General features: G+C 44.7%; 1 protein-coding gene across 1 annotated transcript in view; it reads left to right on the forward strand.

Moving 5' to 3' along the window:
* The window catches only part of dis3l (DIS3 like exosome 3'-5' exoribonuclease), a 66,347-nt gene that overhangs the window by 24,321 nt on the left and 16,135 nt on the right, over positions 1 to 25,891 (forward strand). The window contains exons 4-11 of the mRNA XM_056291155.1: positions 2,551 to 2,686; positions 3,201 to 3,368; positions 10,196 to 10,274; positions 10,980 to 11,159; positions 14,755 to 14,924; positions 20,258 to 20,419; positions 25,092 to 25,342; positions 25,428 to 25,520. Coding sequence (XP_056147130.1) covers positions 2,551 to 2,686; positions 3,201 to 3,368; positions 10,196 to 10,274; positions 10,980 to 11,159; positions 14,755 to 14,924; positions 20,258 to 20,419; positions 25,092 to 25,342; positions 25,428 to 25,520 — 1,239 coding nt within the window. The remainder of the gene's footprint in view (positions 1 to 2,550; positions 2,687 to 3,200; positions 3,369 to 10,195; positions 10,275 to 10,979; positions 11,160 to 14,754; positions 14,925 to 20,257; positions 20,420 to 25,091; positions 25,343 to 25,427; positions 25,521 to 25,891) is intronic.

A 25,891-nucleotide genomic window follows, 5' to 3' on the forward strand; every position in this document is an offset into this window, starting at 1 on the left:
ATTTGGGACATTTCTTTGGGTTCTTGATGATATCATTGTAGGCCCATGCGAGGTCTTTGTGGATGCTGGGCAGGTACTTGAGCCAGAAATTAGCAATTCTGTCTATCCCTGGTGCCTTCCAGTTGTTGGTCTTGTTGATGGCAGCAGTGGTCTCAGTGGTGTTGATGTCTGGCCATTCTTGGTTCTGTATGTGTTTGTATTGATCCTGTTGTTGCTGGATCCATGTAGCTCTCTCATTGTGTCTTTTGTTGTTTTCCCAGATCTTACTCCAGAACTCCTCGACTTCTTCAATTGTAGGTGGTTCGTTGACGTCTATCTTCTTCTTGCCCAGCTCACGATAGAATTATTTGGCATCTTCTTTGAAGATCTTGTTTTGCCAAAAGAACATGCTCCTCTTGTCAAATCTCCTGAGTCTCTGTGCCTTTGCTTGAATCTGTTGTTTCAGCATCTCTTGGACTATTGGTATATCATTCTTCTGTTTGATGTTGAGCTTTCATTCCAGGTCTTTCCTTTTTCTCTCTTTTAAGTTGGAGTTTTTCTCGACTTCACCCAGGAGTGATAGTTGTCTCCGCAGTTTCCCAATCTCCTTCTGAAATTTCTCCTTCCAAACTGGTTGTTTTCTCTTCCGTTTCTGTTGTTGTCTTGATCTTTTTCCTACTGTGTCTGCGATGGCTGAAGCAGCCTCATATGAGCTGGTTGATTTCTGTTAGGTTCAACGGTCTTGTCATCTTGCCCTTGATGTTTTGGATGGCTTCATTGGCGAGTCTGATGGCATCTTTGTAGTGGTGGTCTTTCTTGATCTTTGGTATTATTAGTCGTTCTTCGATAGGAATTTTTTTAGGGTTTCCCGTCTCTGCCGGATGCTTACTGTCATCTCTGCTTGTTTCTCATTGTATTCTTCCTGGACTGCCTCTACTTGGTGTTGTACTTCTTGGGGGTCCGTGATGGTGGTTTCTGTTTGTTCTTCTTCCTCTTCCAACAGTTGCTGCTTTCTCGTCTGGTTTGTTGATGTTTAGCTGCTCGATGTTCATGTTGGGGATGCTCTCTCTGATCTTTTTTAGTATGTTTTCGAGTTCCATGTCTGTTAGTCTTTGGTTTTTAATGATGTTGCGCCTGACAATGGAGAATTTGTTGGCATCCAGATTCAGTCTGTCCATGGGGTGTTTTTCTCGCCAGATGTTGTAGGCAGCTTTGGACGTTGATGTTACTGTCGGGTTTAGTGAAGCAGTGTAGAACAGTGTTTCTCAAACCTCTCCTGGAGGACCTCTTGTCCTGCATGTTTTAGATCTCTCCCTGCTCCAAACACAGCTGATTTAAATGATCAGTTTTGTTATTAGGCAGCTTCGGGAGCTCATAACGAGTCGATCATTTGAATCAGCTGTGTTGGAGCAGGGAGAGATCTAAAACATGCAGGACAAGTGGTCCTCCAGGAGAGGTTTGAGAAACACTGGTGTAGAAGGCTTCCGTGGCTTCTATATAAGGCTTCTATATACTCTTCCCTAGACCATTTCTGTCGTGTTCTTTTTGTTGGGTTTTTAGTTGTTGTACATAGAAGACCACTGTGAGGAGTGTCCTCGGTGTGGTGTTCCTCTAGTACTTGCTGGGAAGAGTTTGTTCCATGAGCAGACTTTTCGATCCCAGCGTGGTTCCTCACTGGGGACCGCGGTCCTTGTTGACCCGCGTGACGACCGATGCGGTGTGGTGATTTAGTTAGTTGTAATTGCATCATTGTGTTTAATTGTCAGAGCCCCTTTGGCTGCTTGTATTACTGGCTTGCCATACTGGCGTTGCCCGGTCCATGCCACGTGGAGGAGGGGTTGAACTTCTATGGACCTTATTATTATAATTATTATTATTGTTATTGTTATTGTTATGTTATTATTATTGTTGTTGTTATTATTATTATCATTGTTATTATTATTATTATCCATCCATCCATTCGTTGTCTTAACCGCTCATCCTGCTCTCAGTGTCGCGGGGATGCTGGAGCCTATTCCAGCAGTCATTGGGCGGCAGGTGGAGAGACACCCTGGACAGGGCCATTATTATTATTATTATTATTGTCATCATTATTATTATTATTATTATTATGGTTGTTATTATTGTTGTTGTTATTATTATGATTGTTATTATTTTTGTTGTTATTGCTGTTATTATTATTATATGATCATTATTGTTATTGTTATTATTATTATTATTGTTGTTATTGTTATTATTTCAACAATTATAACCTACACCGTGCTGCTGAAAACAAGTGCAGACTCAGAATGGAGTGAGTTACCAGAAAGACCTCAACCACTTCTTCACACCCTTGCCCACATTGCCTCAAAATATGTGGCTCCAGGATCGGCCTGTACACCCACCTGAAGACCCACAAGGACACAGAAGGAGGACAGTCATACTCAACCCCGAGTGACCGTCGATGATGATGATGATGGTTTGTATGTAACTTGTGTGTGTGTGTGTGTGTGTGTGTGTGTGTGTGTGTGTGTGTGTGTGTGTGTGTGTGTGTGTGTGTGTGTGTGTGTGTGTGTGTGTGTATCACTGTAGATGTGTGTACCGTGCTGCAGTATGGTATCATGACCACCTGGCTGGTGTGAAGCCTGTGGTGATGATCACTGAAGACCAGACTGCAGTGGATCAGTACAGCAGTCTTCACTCTGGAGTCTATGTCCTCTCTGTGCAGGTACACTTCACACCTGACCAATCTGACCACAGTCTAACTAGACTGCTGTCTAACCACGCTTTATTGGTTTGAACACAGTCTCACCACATTTTCGAGTCTGAACACAATTTAACCACATCTGACCATTCTACACATAGCAGGTACCTTCCTGTCATTGTAGGTCCCTCGGTGTACCATCAGTTGGTCCTAAAACATTTCCTTAGCTAATACCACTTCAAAACCTTTCCAGGCTATGTTCCTTCAGTAACCAGTGGTGTTTCTACTGACACATGTTCATCCTTCATCTAACTGGGCACAGTTTAGGTTATTATTAGTAAAATGGTGGTTCCCGGCAGCGGCCCTCAGAACTGCCAGTCGTGCTGGTTTGTCAGGAAGGCTTTGAACCTGGCACCACAGGTGAACATCGTGAGCTACCTGGCAGGGATTTTCTTTCCAAGAGATTCTGCGTAGGAGTCTGGATCATAACAGGTTTGGTGTCTGTCAGGATTATAATTGATTTTCCGTGTTTTTTCAGGATTACCTGCAGAGCTTCTGGCCAGCCCTGCAGGCATCTCATGAGATTTACTCGGCCATCCGTCAGGCTGTGAAGGAGAAGGCGAGTGACGGTCCAGAGAGACAGTACGCTGAACACCTGGCTGCTGAAGTACTGGAGGCTGGCATCAAGTCTGGGCGATATATTAAGGTACACGCAGCCTGGGAGAGACAGTGTGTGTTATAAGGGCCACTTGAAATTCAGCAAACCATGAGTGTGTAAGGATAGGTGGTTTGTATATGACTCTGATTGTAAAGCCCTCCGTGAGGACGTTGTGATTTAGGGCTATACAGTTAAACTTGACTTTTTCTTCTGTTCGTGAGTTGTTTTTTTTAACTTTTCATTTATGAAAATTTTTCACATAAGGACAGCAAGCAAAACGTAAACTAGAAACAAAAAGGCAAACAAATATGAGGTCATGGGGCAATCAGTAAATCAAGACAAATTTGCCTAATTAAAGTAAAATATTGCACATGGCACATAAAACAGTTATGAAAGATCTGTTTCATTGGCTATAAATAAACACACCATTGTCCCCACCGGGTTTCTCCCAGTTCTTTGTGTAGCTGTATGGAGTACAGGTGCATCTCAAAAAATTAGAATATTGTGGAAAAGTTGATTATTTTCTGTAATTTAATTCAAAAAGTTAAACTTTCATATATTCTAGATTCATTACACATAAAGTGAAATATGTCAAGCCTTTTTTGTTTTAATCTTGATGATTACGGCTTACAGCTCATGAAAATCAAAAATCTAGTATCTCAACATATTAGAATATTACATAAGACCAATCAAAAAAAGGATTTATAATACAGAAATGTTGACCTTCTGAAAAGTGTGTTCATTTATGCACTCAATACTTGGTCGGGGCTCCTTTTGCACGAATTACTGCATCAATGCAGCATGGCATGGAGGCAGTCAGCCTGTGGCCCTGCAGAGGTGTTATGGAAGCCCAGGTTGCTTTGATATAGGCTTTCAGCTCGTCTGCATTATCCAAAGGAGTTGAATCAAGTCCAACTGGACTTGGTATATATCCGTGAAGACGTTCCGCCTCTCATCCAAGAGGCTTCCTCAGTTCGTGCCTTTCTGACCAGACCAAGCTAGTTTGACTGGCTGGTGATGAGAGTCAGAATTTATCCTCTAGGAGTCGTTGTCAGAGCTATAGATGTCCATGGCTCTTTGTGTTCCGATGTTTACCAACGCCTGTTGCTAACAGAGCCATAGGTATGAGTGGCTCTTTTGTGTACCGATGTTTGGCTGCGCCCGTCGTTATCGGAGCTATTGATATGCGTGGCTCTCCTGTGCTCCGATGTCCAGCCGCTCCCGTCGCCATCGGAGCTATTGATTTGCATTTGTTTAGCAGCGACAGTCATTGGGGGTGTTCATTTCGACTTCATTGTTCAGTGGTCATGAAAGTCGTTGGAGCCGTTAGTGACCGACTGTTGTTCTTGGAGGCTAGGCTTCTTGAGTCTCCTGGATAGAGATGAAAGGACGGCATTGTAAGTGGGAGATAGGTGGTGTTGCAGACCTCCTCCTCTGTTGGGGGATGGTTTTTCCAGTTTCGCATAGAAATCGGAGCACAGGAGAGCCACGCATATCAATAGCTCCGATAATGACGGGCGCGGCCAAACATCGGTACACAAAAGAACCACTCATATATCTATGGCTCTGTTAGCGACAGGCGTTGGTAAACATCAGGACACAAAGAGCCATGGACATTTATAGCTCTGACAACGACTCCCAAGAGGATAATTTCTGAGTCTCATCACCAGCAGATCAGACTAGCTTGGTCTAGTCAGAAAGGCACGAACTGAGGAAGCCTCTTGGATGAGAGGCGAAACGTCTTCACGGATATATACCAAGTCCAGTTGCACTTGATTCAACTCCTTTGGATAACCATGACCTGGATGAATGAGAACATTCACAGACATGTCTCGTCTGCATTGTTGGGTCTGGTGTCTCTTATCTTCCTCTTGACAATACCCCATAAGCCAGAGAAGGTCATTGCTGATAGGGCTGGCTGTTCGCAGAGTGCTGTATCAAAGCATATCCATGGAAAGTTGACTGGAAGGGAAAAGTGTGGTAGGAAAAGGTGCGCAAGCAACAGGGATGACCACAGCCTTGAGAGGATTGTCAAGCAAGGCTGATTCAAGAACTTGGAGGAGCTTCACAAGAAGTGGATTGAGGCTGGAGTCAGTGCATCAAGAGCCACCACGCTCAGGCCTGCCCAGGAACTGAGCTACAAATGTCACATTCCTATTGTCAAGTCACTCCTGAACCAGAGACAATGTCAGAAGCGTCCTACCTGGGCTAAGGAGAAAAAGAACTGGACCACTGGTCAGTGGTCCAAAGTCCTCTTTTCAGATGAAAGTAAATGTTGCATTTCATTTGGAAATCAAGGTCCCAGAGTCTGGAGGAAGAGTGGAGAGGCACAGAATCCAAGCTGCTTGAAGTCTAGTAGGAAGTTTCCACAGTCAGTGATGATTTGGGGTGCCATGTCATCTGCTGGTGTGGGTCCACTGTGCTTCATCAAGCCCAGAGTCAATGCAGCCATCTACCAGGAAATTTTAGAGCACTTCATGCTTCTGTCTGCTGACAAACTTTATGGAGATGCTGATTTCATTTTCCAGCAGGACTTGGCACCTGCCCACAGTGCCAAAACTACCATGGTATTACTGTGCTTGATTGGCCAGCCAACTTGCCTGACCTGAACCATTGTCAAGAGGAAGATGAGAGACACCAGACCCAACAATGCAGACAATATGAAGTCCACTATCAAAGCAACCTGGGCTTCCATAACACCTCAGCAGTGCCACATGCTGATTGCCTCCATGCCATGCTGCATTGATGCAGTAATTCGTGCAAAAGGAGCCCCGACCAAGTATTGAGTGCATAAATGAACATACTTTTCAGAAGGTCGACATTTCTGTATTATAAATCCTTTTTTTGATTGGTCTTATGTAATATTCTAATATTTTGAGATACTGGATTTTTGATTTTCATGAGCTGTAAGCCGTAATCATCAAGATTAAAACAAAAAAGGCTTGACATATTTCACTTTATGTGTAATGAATCTAGAATATATGAAAGTTTAACTTTTTGAATTAAATTACAGAAAATAATCAACTTTTCCACAATATTCTAATTTTTTGAGATGCACCTGTAGGTAATCTGTTCTAGAAGATGTAGGTGTTTGACAATATTGACAAAAAGACAAGTTTTCTGAAGCCAGTGTTTTGTATTGGCGTTTTACTTGCTGCCGCAAGGTCTTTAGGAGGTAAGTTTCATCTTTACTCAACCCATCAGGGGTATTTCCAAGTTATAGGGATGTGAATGTTGTACTGATGCTAAAACCCAGGGTTTTTGTCTTCAGCAATATACTTCCATCCTCAGGAATACTACTACTACTACTACTACTTTCGGTGGCTGCCGTTAGGGGGCGCCACAGCGGATCATCCATTTCCATCTCTTCCTGTCCTCTGCATCTTCCTCGGTCACACCAGCCACCTGCATGTCCTCCCTCACCACATCCATAAACCTCCTCTTTGGCCTTCCTCTTCTCCTCTTCCCTGGCAGCTCCATATTCAGCATCCTTCTCCCAGTACACCCAGCATCTCTCCTCCACACATGTCCAAACCATCTCAGTCTTGTCTCCAAATCGTCCAACCTGAGCTGTCCCGCTAATATACTCGTTCCTAATCCTGTCCTTCTTCATCATTCCCAATGAAAATCTTATCATCTTCATCTCTGCCACCTCCAGCTCCACCTCCTGTCTTTTCATCAGTGCCACTGTCTCCAAACCTTCCCTTTAACTCTTGCTGGTACCCTTCTGTCGCAAATCACTCCTGGCACTCTTCTCCACTCACTCCTGCCCGCAGTGGCGCTGGCAGCTGTAATCCTGTATGCACCGTGCGTACATTTTTTTTATGATTTTGTTTGTTTGTTTGTTTTTGTTTTTTGTTTTTTTTGCCACTCACGTCATGTGACACAAATACATTTGAAGGCCGATGATTGGTGTTAATGTCACTGGCTAATAGCGCACGATGCGTACAGATCCCTGTACGCACCATGCGTACAGGATTACAGCTGCCGGCGCCACTGCCACCCTGCCTGCACTCTCTTCTGCACCTCTCTTCTGCACTCCGCGTTACTTTGGACAGTTGACCCCAAGTATTTAAACTCCTACACCTTCATCACCTCTACTCCTTGCATCCTCACCATTCCACTGTCCTCCCTCTCATTCACGCATAGGTATTCCGTCTTGCTCCAGTGCATACCAGTGCATACCTCCACCTCTCCAGGCTCTCCTCTACCTGCACCCTACTCTCACTAAAGATCACAATGTCATCCGCGAACATCATCGTCCACGGAGACTCCTGCCTGATCTCGTCCGTCAGCCTGTCCATCACCATTGCAAACAAGAAAGGGCTCAGAGCCGATCCTTGATGTAATCCCACCTCCACCTTGAACCCATCTGTCATTCCAACCACACACCTCACCACTGTCACACTGCCCTCATACATATCCTGCACCACTCCAACATACTTCTCTGTCACTCCCGACTTCCTCACACAATACCACACCTCCTCTCTCAGTACCCTGTCGTATGCTTTCTCTAAATCTACAAATACACAATGTAACTTCTTCTGACCTTCTCTATACTTCTCCATCAACATTCTCAAACAAACATCACATCTGTGGTGCTTTTTCATGGCATGAAACCATACTGCTGCTCACTGATCGTCACCTCTCCTCTTAACCTGGCTTCTATTACTCTTTCCCATAGCTTCATGCTGTGGTTGATCAAATTTATACCTCTGTAGTTGTTACAGTTCTGCACATCGCCCTTGTTCTTGAAAATCGGTAGCAGTATGCTTCTTCTCCACTCCTCAGGCATCCTCTCACTTTCCAAGATTGTGTTAAACAATCTAGTTAAAAACCCCACTGCCATCTCTCCTAAACACCTCCATGCCTCCACAGGTATGTCATCAGGACCAACTGCCTTTCCACTCTTCATCCTCTTCATAGCTGCCCTCACTTCCTCCTTGCTAATCCACTGAACTTCCTGATTCACTATCCCTACATCATCCAACCTTCTTTCTCTCTCATTTTCTTCATTCATCAACCCGTCAAAGTACTCCTTCTACCTTCTCAACACACTCTCCTTGCTTGTCAGCACATTTCCATCTCTATCCTTGATCGCCCTAACTTGCTGCACATCCTTCCCAGCTCGGTCCCTCTGTCTAGCCAGTCGGCACAAGTCCTTTTCTCCTTCCTTAATGTCTAACCTCTCATGCAACTCACCATATGCTTTTTCCTTTGCCTTTCCCACCTCTCTCTTCACTTTATGCCATATCTTCTTGTACTCCTGTCTACTTTCTTCATCTCTCTGACTATCCCACTTATTCTTCACCAACCTCTTCCTCTGTATACTTTGATGTACTATTCATTCCAACACCAAGTCTCCTTGTCTTACTTCCTCTGTCCTGATGACACACCAAGTACCTTCCTATCTGTCTCCCTCACTATTTCTGCAGTGGTTGCCCAGCCATCTGGCAACTCTTCACTACCACCCAGTGCCTGTCTTAACTCCTGCCTGAACTCCACACAGCAGTCTTCCTTCTTCAAATTCCGCCATGTAATCCTTGGCCCTACCTTCACTCCCTTCCTCTCCTTGATCTCCAAAGTCATCCTACAGACCACCATCCGATGCTGCCTAGCTACGTTCTCCCCTGTCACCACCTTGCAGTCTCCAATCCCTTTTAGATCGCACCCTCTACATTAGATATAGTCCACCTGTGTGCACTTTCCTCCACTCTTGTACGTCACCCTGTGTTCCTCCCTGTTCTTGAAATATGTATTCACCACAGCCATTTCCATCCTTTTCACAAAATCCACCACCATCTGTCCTTCCACTTTCTTCTCCTTGACACTATACCTACCCATCACCTCCTCATCACCTCTGTTCCCTTCACCAACATGCCCATTGAAGTCCGCTCCAATCACCACTCTCTCCTCCTTGGGTACCCTCTGCACCACGTCATCCAACTCACTCCAGAATTCTTCTTTCTCTTCCATCTCACACCCAACTTGCGGGGCATATGCGCTGATAACATTCATCATCACACCTTCGATTTCCACCTTCATACTCATCACTCTGTCTGACACTCTCTTCACCTCCAGCACGCTCTTGACATACTCTTCCTTCAGAATTACCCTACCCCATTTCTCCTTCCATTTGCACCATGGTAGAAGAGTTTGAACCCACCTCCGATACTCCTGACCTTACTCCCCTTCCATCTGGTCTCTTGCACACACAGTATGCCTAGCTTTCTTCTCTCCATCATATCAGCCAGCTCTCTCCCTGTACCAGTCATAGTGCCAACATTCAAAGTTCCGACTCTCACCTCCACACTCCTACCCTTCCTCCTCTCCCACTGCCTCTGCACATGCCTTCCCCCTCTCCTTCTCCTTTGCCCAACAGTAGCATAGTTTCCACCGGCACCCTGCTGGCCCACAGTACCGGTGGCAGTCGTTGGTAAACCGGGCCTCGACTGATCTGGTGTGGGAATCTTGATTTATGATCTGCATATTTGATTTGGCAAAGGTTTTACGCCAGATGCCCTTCCTGACACAACCCTCCCATTTATCCAGGCTAGGGACCGGCACTAAGAATGCACTGGCTTGTGCATCCTCAGTGGCTGGGTTAAGGACTGACTTATACATGTGAAATAAGAGGTGATAAAGGGCAATGGTGCAGAGAATATATTAGAGATGCTGAAATACATGTTAGCAAGTTACTTACATACATGCGTGAGGTAGATGGACATGGTAGAGTGTACCAGTATACGTACAATGTACAGTACAGTATATACAGCAATGTTGGATTTGACAGTGACATTCATTTGAATGACAGCCTGTGGGAAGAAAGTGAAAGTGAATAAGTGAATCATATTTAACATTAGAATTATCGACAGGGTACCCTGCATGTCAACAAACACCGGGCTCAGAATGAGGCCTTCATCAGAATAGACGGTTCTACGAATAAAAACACAGGTAATTAACAGTGGATCTCTATCTGTCTGCCTGTTTGTCTATCTGTTTGCCCGCCTGCCTGTCTGCCCGTCTTTCTGCCTGCCTGCCTGCCTGCCTGCCTGTCTGTCTGTCTTTCTGTCTGTCCGTCTTTCTGTCTGTCTGTCTGCCTGCCTGTCTTGTCTGTCTGTCTGTCTGTCTGTCTTCCTGCCTACCTGATTTGTCTGCCTGCCTGCCTGTCTTGTCTGTCTGCCTTCCTGTCTGCCTGCCTGCCTGCCTGTCTGTCTGTCCGTCTTTCTGTCTGTCTGTCTGTCTGCCTGCCTGTCTTGTCTGTCTGCCTGCCTGCCTGCCTGTCTGTCTGTCTTGCCTGTCTGCCTGCCTGTCTGCCTGCCTGCCTGCCTGCCTGCCTGCCTGCCTGCCTGCCTGTCGTCTGTCTGCCTGCCTGCCTGCCTGCCTGCCTGTCTGCCTGCCTGCCTGTCTGTCTGTCTGCCTGCCTGCCTGTCTGTCTTGTCTGTCTGCCTGCCTGCTTGCCTGCCTGCCTGTCTTGTCTGCCTGCCTGCCTGCCATCCTGTCTTGTCTGTCTGCCTGCCTGCCTGCCTGCTTGCCTGCCTGCCTGTCTTGTCTGCCTGTCTTGTCTGTCTGCCTGCCAGACTGTCAGCTTTTTGATTGACTTTCCTGTCATGTCCACTGTCTCCTTCTCTGTCTCGTTCTGTCTCTCTCTCCCTCCAGACCTGAGCAGTGATATAATGGTGTTCGGCAGACGTAGTCGCAACAGAGCCGTGCACGGTGACGTGGTTGTGGTGGAGTTGTTGCCCCGGAGCGAGTGGAGAGGGAAGAGCACCTCCCTGTCAGATGGACAGAGGGAGGAGAAAGATGAAGAGGGGAACCAGAGCCAGCCCCTCCCAACAGGTGAGACTACATTCATCTTTTAGTTTCTCTTCTGCGTTCTTTGTTCTTTATTTGCTTCTGCACTTCCTTTTTCTGATTGAAATGTACACACGCAGACACACACAGCTTGGAGATACTGTGTTGAACTGTGTCTTTCGTCTGAAACACCATTAATAATGAAGACATCGGTAATCATGCAAATCCTTGAGAAAATTGTTAATAACCTTGTTTTGTTAACTGTGGATGGAAAACTTGATCCACTGCAGTTTGCTCACCAGGCAGGGAAGGTGTGGAGGATGCACAACTTTTATACTTCATAACCTGGATAAGCACTTGGAAAAGCCGCAAGCCCATGCCAGGCTTTTGTTTGCTGACTTTTCATTGACGTTCAATACGATGCAGCTGCATCTTTTAGTAGACAGGTTGCTGTGCGATTTTAATTCGCCTCACCAGCTCGTGTTCTGGATCTTGGGCTTCTTCACTGACAGAGAGCAGAAGGTGTCTGTAAATGGCTGTCTCTCAGACTCCGTCGCTATATCCACAGGCTCACCACAAGAATGCTTCCTTCCACCCTTACTTTTTATTAGGTGCACTGATGGATGCAGGAGCACTCAGGAGGGCAGCTATTTGGTCAGATTTTTTGACGACACTGCATTGCTGACCCTCCTCTGAGCTTCAGAATCAGTCCATGGGAATGCTCTCACTGATTTTATTTCTTGGTGTGATAACAACTTCTGCACTTAAATGTTTCTAAAACCAACTACTACTGCTATTTTCGGCTGCTCCCGTTAGGGGGCACCACAGCGGATCATCCGTTTCCATCTCTTCCTGTCCTCTACATCTTCCTCTGTCACACCAGCCACCTGCATGTCCTCCCTCACCACATCCATAAACCTCCTCTTTGGCCTTCCTCTTCTCCTCTCCCCTGGCCGCTCCATATTCAGCATTCTTCTCCCAATATACTCAGCATCTCTCCTCCACACATGTCCAAACCATCTCAGTCTTGTCTCTCTTGCTTTGTCTCCAAACTGTCCAACCTGAGCTGTCCCTCTAATATACTCCTTCCTAATCCTGTCCTTCTTCGTCACTCCCATGTTTCTAAATGTTTCTAGAATCAAGGAACTGATTATTGACTTTAGACGTAACAGATGTAGCCAGAGTGCATCATACATAATGACAGTGTGGAAATGGTCACATCATACAACTATTGGGGCACTATCATCTATGGGCACCTTCAATGTGATGTGAACACTGAGGCTGTTGTGAAACAGGGGCAACAGTGAATTCACCTTCTGCACCAACTAAATTCCTTTTCTGTCAGTCCTGTCATCCTTTGTCGCTTTTATTAATCTTTTATTGAGTCTTCTAAGTTTTTCTTTTACCTGCTGGTTTCACAGCCTCACAGTAAAACACAGAAACAGTCTGAACAGCATTGTTAAAATCTGTTCTAAGATCAACGGAGTGAAACAAAGAGATCTGAATTCTTTTTGCAGCCAACAAATCCTCTAGAAAGCAGCAGGTATTTTGGCTTCTTCTGGACAAGTTCTAGCAAGTGAATGTTGTCTGCTGCCATCAGGGCATCGTCATGTTTTACCCGCTGGTAAAGTTAATCCTTATTCTACATCACTCATACCTGCTGCAACTCAGTTCTTAAATGCTCCATAGTGTTTTCATCAGATTGTTTTATTGTCTTTATGAAGTTTATCTTATGGTGTTTCTTATTGTGTACTTTTATATATTTTATAGATGTTCTTCCACATTTAGCTCCCTGAGGTGCTATTATTTATTGTCTGTGTTATTTGTTTGTTTGCATGTTACTGTGTTTTGTCTTCACAAGCTTCTCCAAACAAATTGCCCCTCACAGGACTAATAAAGTTGTTTGTATTGTATCGTTGAAGGGTAATTCTGTTTTTTTACAACCTGAGTCTTTCCATCGTAGATTAGCCATCTTTTTTTGGGGGGGGGGGGATTTTTCCCCCTCTCTCTCCCCAACTGTACCGTCCAATTGCCCCACTCTTCCGAGCCGTCCCGGTCTCTGCTCCACCCCCTCTGCTGATCCGGAGAGGGCTGCAGACTACCACATGCCTCCTCCGATATATGTGGAGTCACCAGCCGCTTCTTTTCACCTGACAGTGAGGAGTTTCCCCAGGGGGACGTAGCACATGGGAGGATCACGCTATTCCCCCCCAGTCCCCGCCCTGAACAGGCGCCCCAACCGACCAGAGGAGGCGCTAGTGCAGTGAACAGAATATATACCCACGTCCGGCTTCCCACCTGCAGACATGGCCAATTGTGTCTGTTGGGATGCCTGACCAAGCTGGAGGAAACGCAGGGATTCGAACCGGTGATCTCCGTGTTGGTAGGCAACGGACTAGACCTCCATGCTACCCAGACACCTATAGATTTGCCATCTTGCAGGTCAGTTATGATCTCACTTTACTCACCAGCTTCATGTTGGAGATTTACTCGCTGGATTCAGCGTAGCGTCAGTGTGTTGTGGGACAGCTGAACTTCAGGGTCAGACACGCTTCAACAAGTCCAGTTCAACCCAAACATCTAGACCACATGTTTGGAGTGGAAAATGAAAATGAAAGTTAAAAGTTATGAAGTGAAATGTCCAATATAATCGATGGTGGAGGACATTGCTGATCTACTCCCTGGTTCACCCTGCAGGAAGTAGCAGCCTGTACTTACCATAGGGAGTAGTAACCATCCATAACCTAGCTGGCCAGCACCACAGACAAGTCATAGATAATGGACACAGTCTGACTGAGACACTAGTTTACTGTCTAAAGGACACGTATAATCATAATAATTACATGTACTGGCGGCATGGTGGTGTAGCGGTTAGCACGGTCATCTTACAGCAAAAAGGTCCTGAGCATTGGGGGTCGTCCTCTGTATGGTGTTTGCATGTTCTCCCCTTGTCTGCGTGGGTTTCCTCCGGGTGCTCCGGTTTCCTCCCGCAGTCCAAAGACATGTAGGTCAGATGAATCGGCCGTACTAAATTGTCACTAGGTGTGTGTGTGTGGGGGGGGGGGGGTCCTGTGACGGCCTGGTGGTCTGTCCAGGGTGTCTCCCCGCCTGCCTCCCAATGACTGCTGGGATAGGCTCCAGCATCCCCATGATCCTGAGAGCAGGATAAATGGTTTGGATGATGGACATTTATGTAGAGCTTTTCTACACACCCAAAGCACTTCACATTGAAGGGCTAACTCACTTCAACCACCACCAGTGAAGACTCCTGTTCAGTTGTCCCAAGGGTGGTCCTGTGTTCCAAATGTTCAAAATGAAGCCATTGAGTAAAATGATATCATCACCGATCTGTACAATGGCAAAAACTATGAAAAGAAGACTGAGGTTGTAAAGACAAATAGAATTATCTTTTCATTTTTATTTACTTATTATAAACAGCATGATAAATTCCAAAGACCAGCCTTCAGAATCAATTCCAGTTCCCCAGAATGTCCCAAACATAAATACACGTTGTACTTTCTCCGACTGGCGTGACGGAGTGAACATGACTACAGACCAGGTAGTGTCTGTAGGTTTGCAGATGACCTGATCCTTGCTGATAAGTGGGTTACTCCATGTTTCTGTACCTCCACATCTCTAGGCTGCGTGGTGGGCATCCTGCAGAGGAACTGGAGAGACTATGTGGTGACTCTTCCCCCCAGAGAGGAGACCCGGAGCCAGACCAGGACCTCCCAGCGGATCCTGGTCACGCCCTGGGACCAGCGCATTCCCAAGATCCGGATCAGCACCCACCAGGCGGAGGCTCTGGAGGTCTGTGCTTCCTCCGGGAGGCTCTCACTAAGCTAAACAAAAACATGCAGATTAGTTTAAGATATGACAAGGCAGTTAGAAACTCTTAAAGGATGATCCGGTTTTTACAAGTTGGGTCTGTTTTGGTAGTTCTGGCCTTCTCACATATCGGTTGGGATATGATTTTACTCACCAGCTTCATTTTGGGGATTCTGGAGATGGCACCACTGCTGGATTCAGTTTTACAATGGCATGTTGTGGTGCCACGGAAAACAAACTTGTCCTGTCACCAGCAAGAAAACAACAAAACCTTTCCCTCAGCTGAAGGGTGCACATGGTGTTATCTACGTTCTGTACCACCGTACAGATGGCACCACTGCCTACGGTGAGTTCAGGTTGCTCCTTCATTCAAGTTGAAGCAGCAGGTAGCTCAGCCATGTGATCCACCACGAGGGTACTGGAGATTATGAATAATCACTTCCGACTTCCCCTTTGGTTTTCACTTCCCGTTGCATGGTTTAGATAATGGGTCAGGTCGCACCAGGAGAAGCCGTTGTGAAGCTGAGTCCAGTCGTCTTGTGTTCAAAGTCCCCACAATGAAGCCAGTGAGTAAAACGATGTCATAACTGATGGAAAAAAGTATAAAAATGAAAGCCAGGTTGTAGAAAAACAGAATTATCCTTTCACTCGATATCCTAATCAGTTTACTTTCACTCTCAGTCTCATGTACTACACTTCATCATGTTTGAGACAAAAGCACTGCAAGTGTCTTGGTGAGACTATGAGTCATACATCTGAGCACAGTAGTGGACAGAGGAACATTGCTGTCTGTCCTCTGGTGTTTACACATGCATTTAAGTCACACTGTCCCACTTTCTGAGCAAAAGTGTACAGCTATCTCAGGAGTACTGCTACCTGTCAAACAAATGAAGAAGGGTGGAGAAGATAGTGTGAGTGTGGATGTTTGTCTCTGCATCCACAGCTGAAAGATTTCATCAAGAACATACTCAAGGCTTTTCAAAACCGAACTCAGGGACATGCAGTGTCTTGTGAATCCTAAAGAAGTTTAAAACACCCAAATTCAGGAGGACTCGTGAGCTCATAAGATCTGAAACAATCACAGAGATTTAATCATGACAGTTGAACCAGTTCATCTGGACACAACATTTATTAATAGAAACGTTTCATCATCATCTACGTGACCTCTTCAGTCTCACCTGACTGCAGGTACCCCACCCTTATAAATAATACAGTGACTGCAGGTGTCCCCACCCTTATAAACAATACAGTGACTGCAGGTACCCCACCCTTATAAATAATACAGTGACTGCAGGTACCCCACCCTTATAAACAATACAGTGACTGCAGGTACCCCACCCTTATAAACAATACAGTGACTGCAGGTACCCCACCCTTATAAATAATACAGTGACTGCAGGTACCCCACCCTTATAAACAATACAGTGACTGCAGGTACCCCACCCTTATAAACAATACAGTGACTGCAGGTACCCCACCCTTATAAATAATACAATGACTGCAGTACCCCACCCTTATAAATAATACAGTGACTGCAGGTACCCCACCCTAATAAAAAATACAGTGACTGCAGGTACCCCCACCCTTATAAACAATACAGTGACTGCAGGTACCCCACCCTTATAAACAACACTGTGACTGCAGGTACCCCACCCTTATAAACAATAAAGTGACGGCAAATACCCCACCCTTATGAACAATACAGTGACTGCATGTGTCCCACCCTTATAAACAATACATTGACTGCAGGTGTCCCCACCCTTATAAACAATACGCTGACTGCAGGTGTCCCCACCCTTATAAACAATACATTGACTGCAGGTGTCCCCACCTTTATAAACAATAGTGACTGCATGTGTCCCACCCTTATAAACAATACAGTGCCTAATGACCCACAACAACTACCAGTTTCATATCGAAATATGGGCATGACCATTCATCATGAGTACTATTCACAGAGGATTGGGGAATAGTTGCAATCACAGCATTGTAAGATGATGGCAGATGTACTCTTAGCGCCCACCCCCCACCCCCGGTTCAGGGATGGTCGTTCCCTCTTAACATAGATGGCCTGTTTGACTCCCCGTTCAAACCAGCCTTCCTCCCTATCAAGGATGGTCAAATCGTCATCCCTGATAGAGTGGGCACTGGTCTGTAGATGGTGTAGACTGTGGAGTCCTGGTCTGTAGATGGTGTAGACGGTGGAGTCCTGGTCTGTAGATGGTGTAGACTGTGGAGTCCTGGTCTGACGTGTTAGCTGTCCTGTGTTGTGTCGTCCTCTTGGCCAGCGTCTGTTTAGTTTCCCCAATGTACAAGTCACTACAATCCTCCTGGCACTTAACAGCTACACTATATTGCTGTGTTTGTGCCGGGGCACCACATCCTTGGGGTGGACCAACTTCTGATGCAGCGTATTTTGGGGTTTGAAAGGAACTGAGACGCGGTGTTTGGAACATACACGTCTCAGCTTTTCCGACACTCCTGCCACATACAGAATCACCACTGGTTTACACTTAGACAGCTGTTGTCCTTCTCCTCTCTTCGACTGTGGTTGCAACTGTTCTCCAACCCTCTGTGAATAGTACACATGACCATTGAAACTCTAGTTAATGGTCACACCCATATTTGATCATGAAACTGGTCGTTGGTTTCGTTCATTATGCATCTGTCGACATCTTACAATGCTGTAATTGCAACAATCCCTAATCCTCTGTGAATAGTACACATGATCAATGGTCACACCCATATGGGCATATGAAACTGGTCGTTGGTTTGGGTGGTTATGCCACTTTATTGTTTATAAGGGTGGGGACACCTGCAGTCACTGTATTGTTTATAAGGGTGGGGACACCTGCAGTCACTGTATTGTTTATAAGGGTGGGGACACCTGCAGTCACTGTATTGTTTATAAGGGTGGGGACACCTGCAGTCACTGTATTGTTTATAAGGGTGGGACACCTGCAGTCACTGTATTGTTTATAAGGGTGGGGACACCTGCAGTCACTGTATTCAGGGTTTGTACGGTCATGAAAAACCTGGAAAAGTAATGGAATTTTAAAATGCAATTTCCAGGCCCTGGAAAAGTTATGGAAAATAATATTTTTTCAGAAGTTTTGGAAAAGTCATGGAAAGATATCTAAAGTTTCATCAATTAATCCAAACAAAATCGATGTGTCATAATAAAATGTAAATTGCCAAGGACCGTTGTGATATGTTGGTGGTGTGAAAAGTTTCTTCAGTCTGGCTCAGTCTGTGTTACTGGGTCAGTCTGTGTTACTGGGCCAGTCTGTGTTACTGGGCCAGTCTGTGTTACTGGGCATGCGGCGTGCAAGCGCCTAGCAACTGCAGGCACGCCCACTAGCCTGCAGTTGCTTCTGCTAGCAAATGGCCGATTTCGACAAAATGCCAGGGAAGTGCAGCTTCAATAATACATGGCTTTTTAAGGGTAAATACCAATTACGGCTGGCAAAAGAGACTGCTCGTTAGCCACTTGAAGGGGAAAAAACTCAAGACTGTAGCCGCAGTTGCTAGCCGCACAATACCCATAGGTGAGTTTATGAACGCGGATGCTGTGAGGACATCCAGCAACAGTACTACATTTTCCACAGCAACAAAGCAGACGACTTTGGACGTTTCTGCAAAAACTGAAGTCCTCAAAGCGGAGAGACTGTGGGCACTAAACATCATGAATTCACACTACTCATTCAAGTCATCCGAGGACACGACCCGTGTTTTGGCCGCCATGTTCCCGGACAGCCAGATTGCAGCGAAATATACCTGTGGTGAGAACAAGTGTGCCTATGTCTGTACTTTTGGGCTTGCTCCGCCGCGCTTTAAAAGACTCTTAGTGTCAGAAGTGTCCCAACAAAAGGCATATGTAGTGCTGTTTGACGAAAGCCTAAACCACTATTTGCAGTCCAAACAAATGGATTTACATGTGAGGCTGTGGGATGGAGCAGAAGTAAAGACTAAAGACTACACATTGAGTTCCAGACTTTGTACATTCCGTCTCTAGTTTTAGGAGTGGAAGTTAATTTTAGAAGATTTATTTAATTTATTTATGTTATGTCTTTTTTTATATTGACAACTCATGTACTGATTACTGAGTAATCAGTAGTTAGCACTGGCATTCCTACCCACCCCAATGCACTATTTCTCTCTGTTTATCTCTGACAGAAAATGTGATGGCATTTTTATCTTTTGAGACATTGACAAAAATGTTAAACCGTTGGAATTAAAATATGAGAAAATTTATCTAAGTGTGCCTGTCTGATGGTTTTTTTTTTCTTTTTTTAGAGAGGCATCATACATTTCAGATGTAAACCTAATTTTACTTAGTGTTACGATAATTAGTTTTCGGTGGTCCCATTGAGATAAAATAATTTTTTTTGGTCACGGAAATTCAGTTAAAGGTTTTGGAGAAGTAATGGAGAAGTCATGGAAAATCATTGGTGAAAAAGTGTAAGAACCCTGTGTATTGTTTATAAGGGTGGGGACACCTGCAGTCACTGTATTGTTTATACGGTTGGGGACACCTGCAGTCACTGTATTGTTTATAAGGTTGGGACACCTGCAGTCACTGTGTTGTTTATAAGGGTGGGACACCTGCAGTCACTGTATTGTTTATAAGGGTGGGACACCTGCAGTCACTGTGTTGTTTATAAGGTTGGGGACACCTGCAGTCACTGTATTGTTTATAAGGGTGGGGGTACCTGCAGTCACTGTATTGTTTATAAGGGTGGGGTACCTGCAGTCACTGTATTGTTTATAAGGGTGGGGTACCTGCAGTCACTGTATTGTTTATAAGGGTGGGGATACCTGCTGTCACTGTATTGTTTATAAGGGTGGGGACACCTGCAGTCACTGTGTTGTTTATAAGGTTGGGGACACCTGCAGTCACTGTATTGTTTATAAGGGTGGGGTACCTGCAGTCACTGTGTTATTTATAAGGGTGGGGTACCTGCAGTCACTGTATTGTTTATAAGGGTGGGACACCTGCAGTCACTGTATTGTTTATAAGGGTGGGGACACCTGCAGTCATTGTATTGTTTATAAGGTTGGGGACACCTGCAGTCATTGTATTTTTTATAAGGGTGGTACCTGCAGTCATTGTATTTTTTATAAGGGTGGGGGTACCTGCAGTCAGGTGGGACTGAACAGGTCACTTAGATGATGATGAAACGTATCTGTCCAATAAACGTTGTGTCCGGATGAACTGATTCAGCCTTCTTTGGTTTTTTTACCTGGATTATTGAGCAGCATCAAGACACAGAGATTTAACTTAATCCTTCCCACTCCTTGTCTCCTTCCCCCAGGACCACAGGGTGGTGGTGCGCATTGACTTATGGGAAAAAACATCGCTGTACCCCAACGGCCACATCGTGCGAGTCCTGGGTCAAGCCGGGGAGCTGGAGACTGAAGTCCAGACCATCCTGATAGAGAACTGCATTCATGTGCCACCCTTCACAGAAGCCCAGGTCTGCAGGCAGCTGCTGCCCAACCTCATCTGAACCTGGTGTGATCTGAAGCTGTTCTGATCTGAATCCTGTTCCTCACCAAACACCTCAATCCAGCCTCATGGCAGAAAATGGTTTCTCTAATGGCACATGATATCAGAGCAACACCTCAAAGTCCACTTACTGTTGTTATTACACCATGTTTTACTGCTGTTATTACACCATGTGTTACTGCTTGTATTACACCATGTCTTACCGCTAGTGGTGAGTGGTTCTGTTCCTTTGAACAACCCAGTGGATTCGAGTCAGAACATCTGGATTAGTGGCATCAAGGTGCAAGAGAAAAATACCACCACTTCCCACTGTTGACTTGCTGTCTGTCAGCAGAGCATCGAGCCATTCAGAGTGAAACACTGCATGACGCTGATCCAATCCCTTCGTAGGAATTATGATTGATCCAAGCACTTCATAGGAATTATATTTGATCCAAGCACTTGATAGGAATTATATTTGATCCTAGCACTTCATAGGAATTATATTTGATCCAATCCCTTCGTAGGAATTATGTTTGATCCAAGCACTTCATAGGAATTATATTTGATCCTAGCACTTCATAGGAATTATATTTGATCCAATCCCTTCGTAGGAATTATGTTTGATCCAATCCCTTCGTAGGAATTATATTTGATCCTAGCACTTCATAGGAATTATATTTGATCCAATCCCTTCGTAGGAATTATGTTTGATCCAAGCACTTCATAGGAATTATATTTGATCCTAGCACTTCATAGGAATTATATTTGAGCCAAGGACTTGATAGGAATTATGTTTGATCCAAGCACTTCATAGGAATTATATTTGATCCAAGCACTTGATAGGAATTATATTTGATCCTAGCACTTCATAGGAATTATATTTGATCCAATCCCTTCGTAGGAATTATGTTTGATCCAAGCACTTCATAGGAATTATATTTGATCCTAGCACTTCATAGGAATTATATTTGAGCCAAGGACTTGATAGGAATTATATTTGATCCAAGCACTTCATAGGAATTATATTTGATCCTAGCACTTCATAGGAATTATATTTGATCCTAGCACTTCATAGGAATTATATTTGAGCCAAGGACTTGATAGGAATTATATTTGATCCTAGCACTTCATAGGAATTATATTTGAGCCAAGGACTTGATAGGAATTATATTTGATCCAAGCACTTCATAGGAATTATATTTGAGCCAAGGACTTCATAGGAATTATATTTGATCCAAGGACTTGATAGGAATTATATTTGATTCAAGGGCTTCATAGGAATTATATTTGATCCAAGCACTTCATAGGAATTATATTTGATCCAAGCACTTCATAGGAATTATATTTGATCCTAGCACTTCATAGGAATTATATTTGATCCTAGCACTTCATAGGAATTATATTTGAGCCAAGGACTTGATAGGAATTATATTTGATCCTAGCACTTCATAGGAATTATATTTGAGCCAAGGACTTGATAGGAATTATATTTGATCCAAGCACTTCATAGGAATTATATTTGATCCAAGCACTTCATAGGAATTATATTTGATCCTAGCACTTCATAGGAATTATATTTGAGCCAAGGACTTGATAGGAATTATATTTGATCCAAGCACTTCATAGGAATTATATTTGATCCTAGCACTTCATAGGAATTATATTTGATCCTAGCACTTCATAGGAATTATATTTGAGCCAAGGACTTGATAGGAATTATATTTGATCCTAGCACTTCATAGGAATTATAATATTTGAGCCAAGGACTTGATAGGAATTATATTTGATCCAAGCACTTCATAGGAATTATATTTGAGCCAAGGACTTGATAGGAATTATATTTGATCCAAGCACTTCATAGGAATTATATTTGAGCCAAGGACTTCATAGGAATTATATTTGATCCAAGGACTTGATAGGAATTATATTTGATTCAAGGGCTTCATAGGAATTATATTTGATCCAAGCACTTCATAGGAATTATATTTGATCCAAGCACTTCATAGGAATTATATTTGATCCTAGCACTTCATAGGAATTATATTTGATCCTAGCACTTCATAGGAATTATATTTGAGCCAAGGACTTGATAGGAATTATATTTGATCCTAGCACTTCATAGGAATTATATTTGAGCCAAGGACTTGATAGGAATTATATTTGATCCAAGCACTTCATAGGAATTATATTTGATCCAAGCACTTCATAGGAATTATATTTGATCCTAGCACTTCATAGGAATTATATTTGAGCCAAGGACTTGATAGGAATTATATTTGATCCAAGCACTTCATAGGAATTATATTTGATCCTAGCACTTCATAGGAATTATATTTGATCCTAGCACTTCATAGGAATTATATTTGAGCCAAGGACTTGATAGGAATTATATTTGATCCTAGCACTTCATAGGAATTATAATATTTGAGCCAAGGACTTGATAGGAATTATATTTGATCCAAGCACTTCATAGGAATTATATTTGAGCCAAGGACTTCATAGGAATTATATTTGATCCAAGGACTTGATAGGAATTATATTTGATTCAAGGGCTTCATAAGAATTATATTTGATCCAAGCACTTCATAGGAATTATATTTGATCCAAGCACTTCATAGGAATTATATTTGATCCTAGCACTTCATAGGCATTATATTTTATCCTAGCACTTCATAGGAATTATATTTGAGCCAAGGACTTGATAGGAATTATATTTGATCCTAGCACTTCATAGGAATTATATTTGAGCCAAGGACTTGATAGGAATTATATTTGATCCAAGCACTTCATAGGAATTATATTTGAGCAAAGGACTTCATAGGAATTATATTTGATCCAAGGACTTAATAGGAATTATATTTGATTCAAGGGCTTCATAGGAATTATATTTGATCCAAGCACTTCATAGGAATTATATTTGATCCAAGCACTTCATAGGAATTATATTTGATTCAAGGACTTCATAGGACTTATATTTGCATTCAGTCAAATCTAGAATGTGTCTTTCCACTGAAAGCTATAATTAAAATTTAAAGCTATAATTAAAATTTAAAGCTATAGTTAGGGCTGTCATGATCATGAAATTTTCATTGACGATTAATTGTCATACAAATAGTCGTGATTAATGATTTAATTGTCTCTTTTTTCGTTTTTTTCTTTACTCCCCCCCCCCTTTTTTTTTTTCTCCCCAATTGTACTTGGCCAATTACCCCAGTCTTCCGAGCTCTCTGCTCCACCCCCTCTGCTGATCCAGGTTGGGCTGCAGACTACCACATGTCTCCTCCCATACATTTCCTTGGCTGTAAACCGCATTACACTGTCTGTTAACGTGCACCATCTGGTGCTGTCATGTTTATATTTGGACACGTGTCCGAAAGCTTCAGGAACAGCCAGTGGCCGGGATGGAACCGCGGCGGTGGCTGTCTTTCCAAGTTCGGCGAATTGGGTGGGGTGGTGGATCCGTAGATGGCTTTTAAATGTGTGGTATGAGCGCTTCTTTGTTGCAAATCCGACAAAATGCCAAACACCAGACGGTGGAAAACCAGGTGGAAATACACATCTGTTCGTCTCATCCAGCGGTTTGCACACAAATGAATTGAAACGATTCTGACAGTGTGCAGCGTGACGTGGCCAAGTCGAAGAACGGCGACCAGGTGATTGTGTAGTAACTGCGACATCCCTCACCGTCATCCTGCAGGTGTGCATGCACACACGTGTCCTTGTTCTGCCTCTGGTGTGTGTACCTCAGTGTCCAGGACATCCAGGTCACGAGGGTCCTGTTGCTCATGTTAGTGATACTGTCTGGTGCAGGTTGTGTACTCAGGCTTGCGGTAGAACTGTTGTGTGTACACACATTCACGTACCCGTCTGCGTGCTGCTGGTTGAGCCGTACAGCTTGTACATGTGGGTTCACACCTCAGACATGACCTGATGTCTGTGTGTCTCCACCAAGCCATTAAACTAAGGTTGAGTCCACCACACCATCAGAAAAGCGTCTGTCTTGAACTAAAATAGGGATGGATTGGCCACTAAGTTGGGAGAAAAGGGGACAAATCAGAAATAAATTTTAAGAAAAGAAAAGAAAACCGTCTGTCTCGGAGTGTCCAGGTAGCGTAGCGTCTATTCTGTTGCCCGCCAACACGGTGATCGTTGGTTTGAATCCCTGTGTTACCTCCGGCTTGGTCGGGCATCCCTACAGACACAGTTGGCCGTGTCTGTGGGTGGGAAGCCGGATGTGGGTATGTGTCCTGGTTGCTGCACTAATGCCTCCTCTGGTCGGTCGGGGCGCCTGTTCGGGGGGGGGGGGGACTGGGGGGAATAGCGTGATCCTCCCACGTGCTACGTACCCCTGGTGAAACTCTTAACTGTCAGGTGAAAAGAAGCAGCTGGTGACTCCACATGTATGGAAGGAGGCATGTGGTAGACTGCAGCCCTCCCCGGTGCAGCAGGGGGGGTGGAGCAATGACCGGGACGGCTGAGAAGAGTGGGGTAATTGGACAGGTACAATTGGGGGGGTGTGGGAAAAAAAAAGGGGGGGGGAAGTGTGTGTGTCTTCTGAGCCTGGCAGGGGAAACCTTCAGCTGTGACCGCTCGCTCTTTTCAGTGCTTGTGCCGCTGTACATTGAGTGTCTTGCACTGGTTTGTGTGTTTGTCCTCAGCTCAGAGAGATGCCCGTCAACTCCCCTGAGAGGCCGTGGGCGGTCGACCCCTCCCAGGTGGCGCTGCGTCGGGACCTCAGAGGGAGTCACTTGGTGTTCAGCATCGATCCGCCGGGCTGTGAGGACGTGGACGACGCGCTGTCAGTGCAGGTTCTGCCCGGGGGCGACACGCTGGAGCTGGGCGTCCACATCGCAGACGTCACCCATTTTGTTGCCGAGGGCTCGCTCACGGACCAGGCGGCACGTGCACGGTGAGCGGTGCTGAATAAACCCCTGAGCACTGGAGGGCACAGACATCTTTCTTCCATCCTCATCACTTTGTCCATCTTCCCTCAGGACCACCACCTACTACCTGGCGGACCGCAGGTATGACATGTTACCTGCCGTCCTCAGCGCCGACCTGTGCTCTCTGCTGGGGGGTGTGGACAGGTCAGACAACTCACACCACCTCCTCACGACTCTGTGTGTGTGTGTGTGTGTGTGTGTGTGTGTGTGTGTGTGTGAGAGGCTTCCATATACAGGTGTGGCCATGTAGGTGTGCATGTGTGTACATACCATACCTTCCATATACAGCCGCATCTGTGTATCAGAACCAGAACCACGTTTACTGGCCATGTGGGTTCACACCACATGGAAAGTGACTCTGGTGTCGTGGCTCTCTCAGTGTACTGAACATAGAATAACAACACTACAACACAACAACCTTCACATACATACACAAGGAGGACTGACTTACACAGATGAAATAAGAGGTGATGAGGTACAGTGGTGCAGAGAATATATCAGAGATGCTGAAATAC

The sequence above is a fragment of the Lampris incognitus genome, chromosome 12 (assembly GCF_029633865.1).
Source record: "Lampris incognitus isolate fLamInc1 chromosome 12, fLamInc1.hap2, whole genome shotgun sequence".
Taxonomy (NCBI): Eukaryota; Metazoa; Chordata; class Actinopteri; order Lampriformes; family Lampridae; genus Lampris; species Lampris incognitus.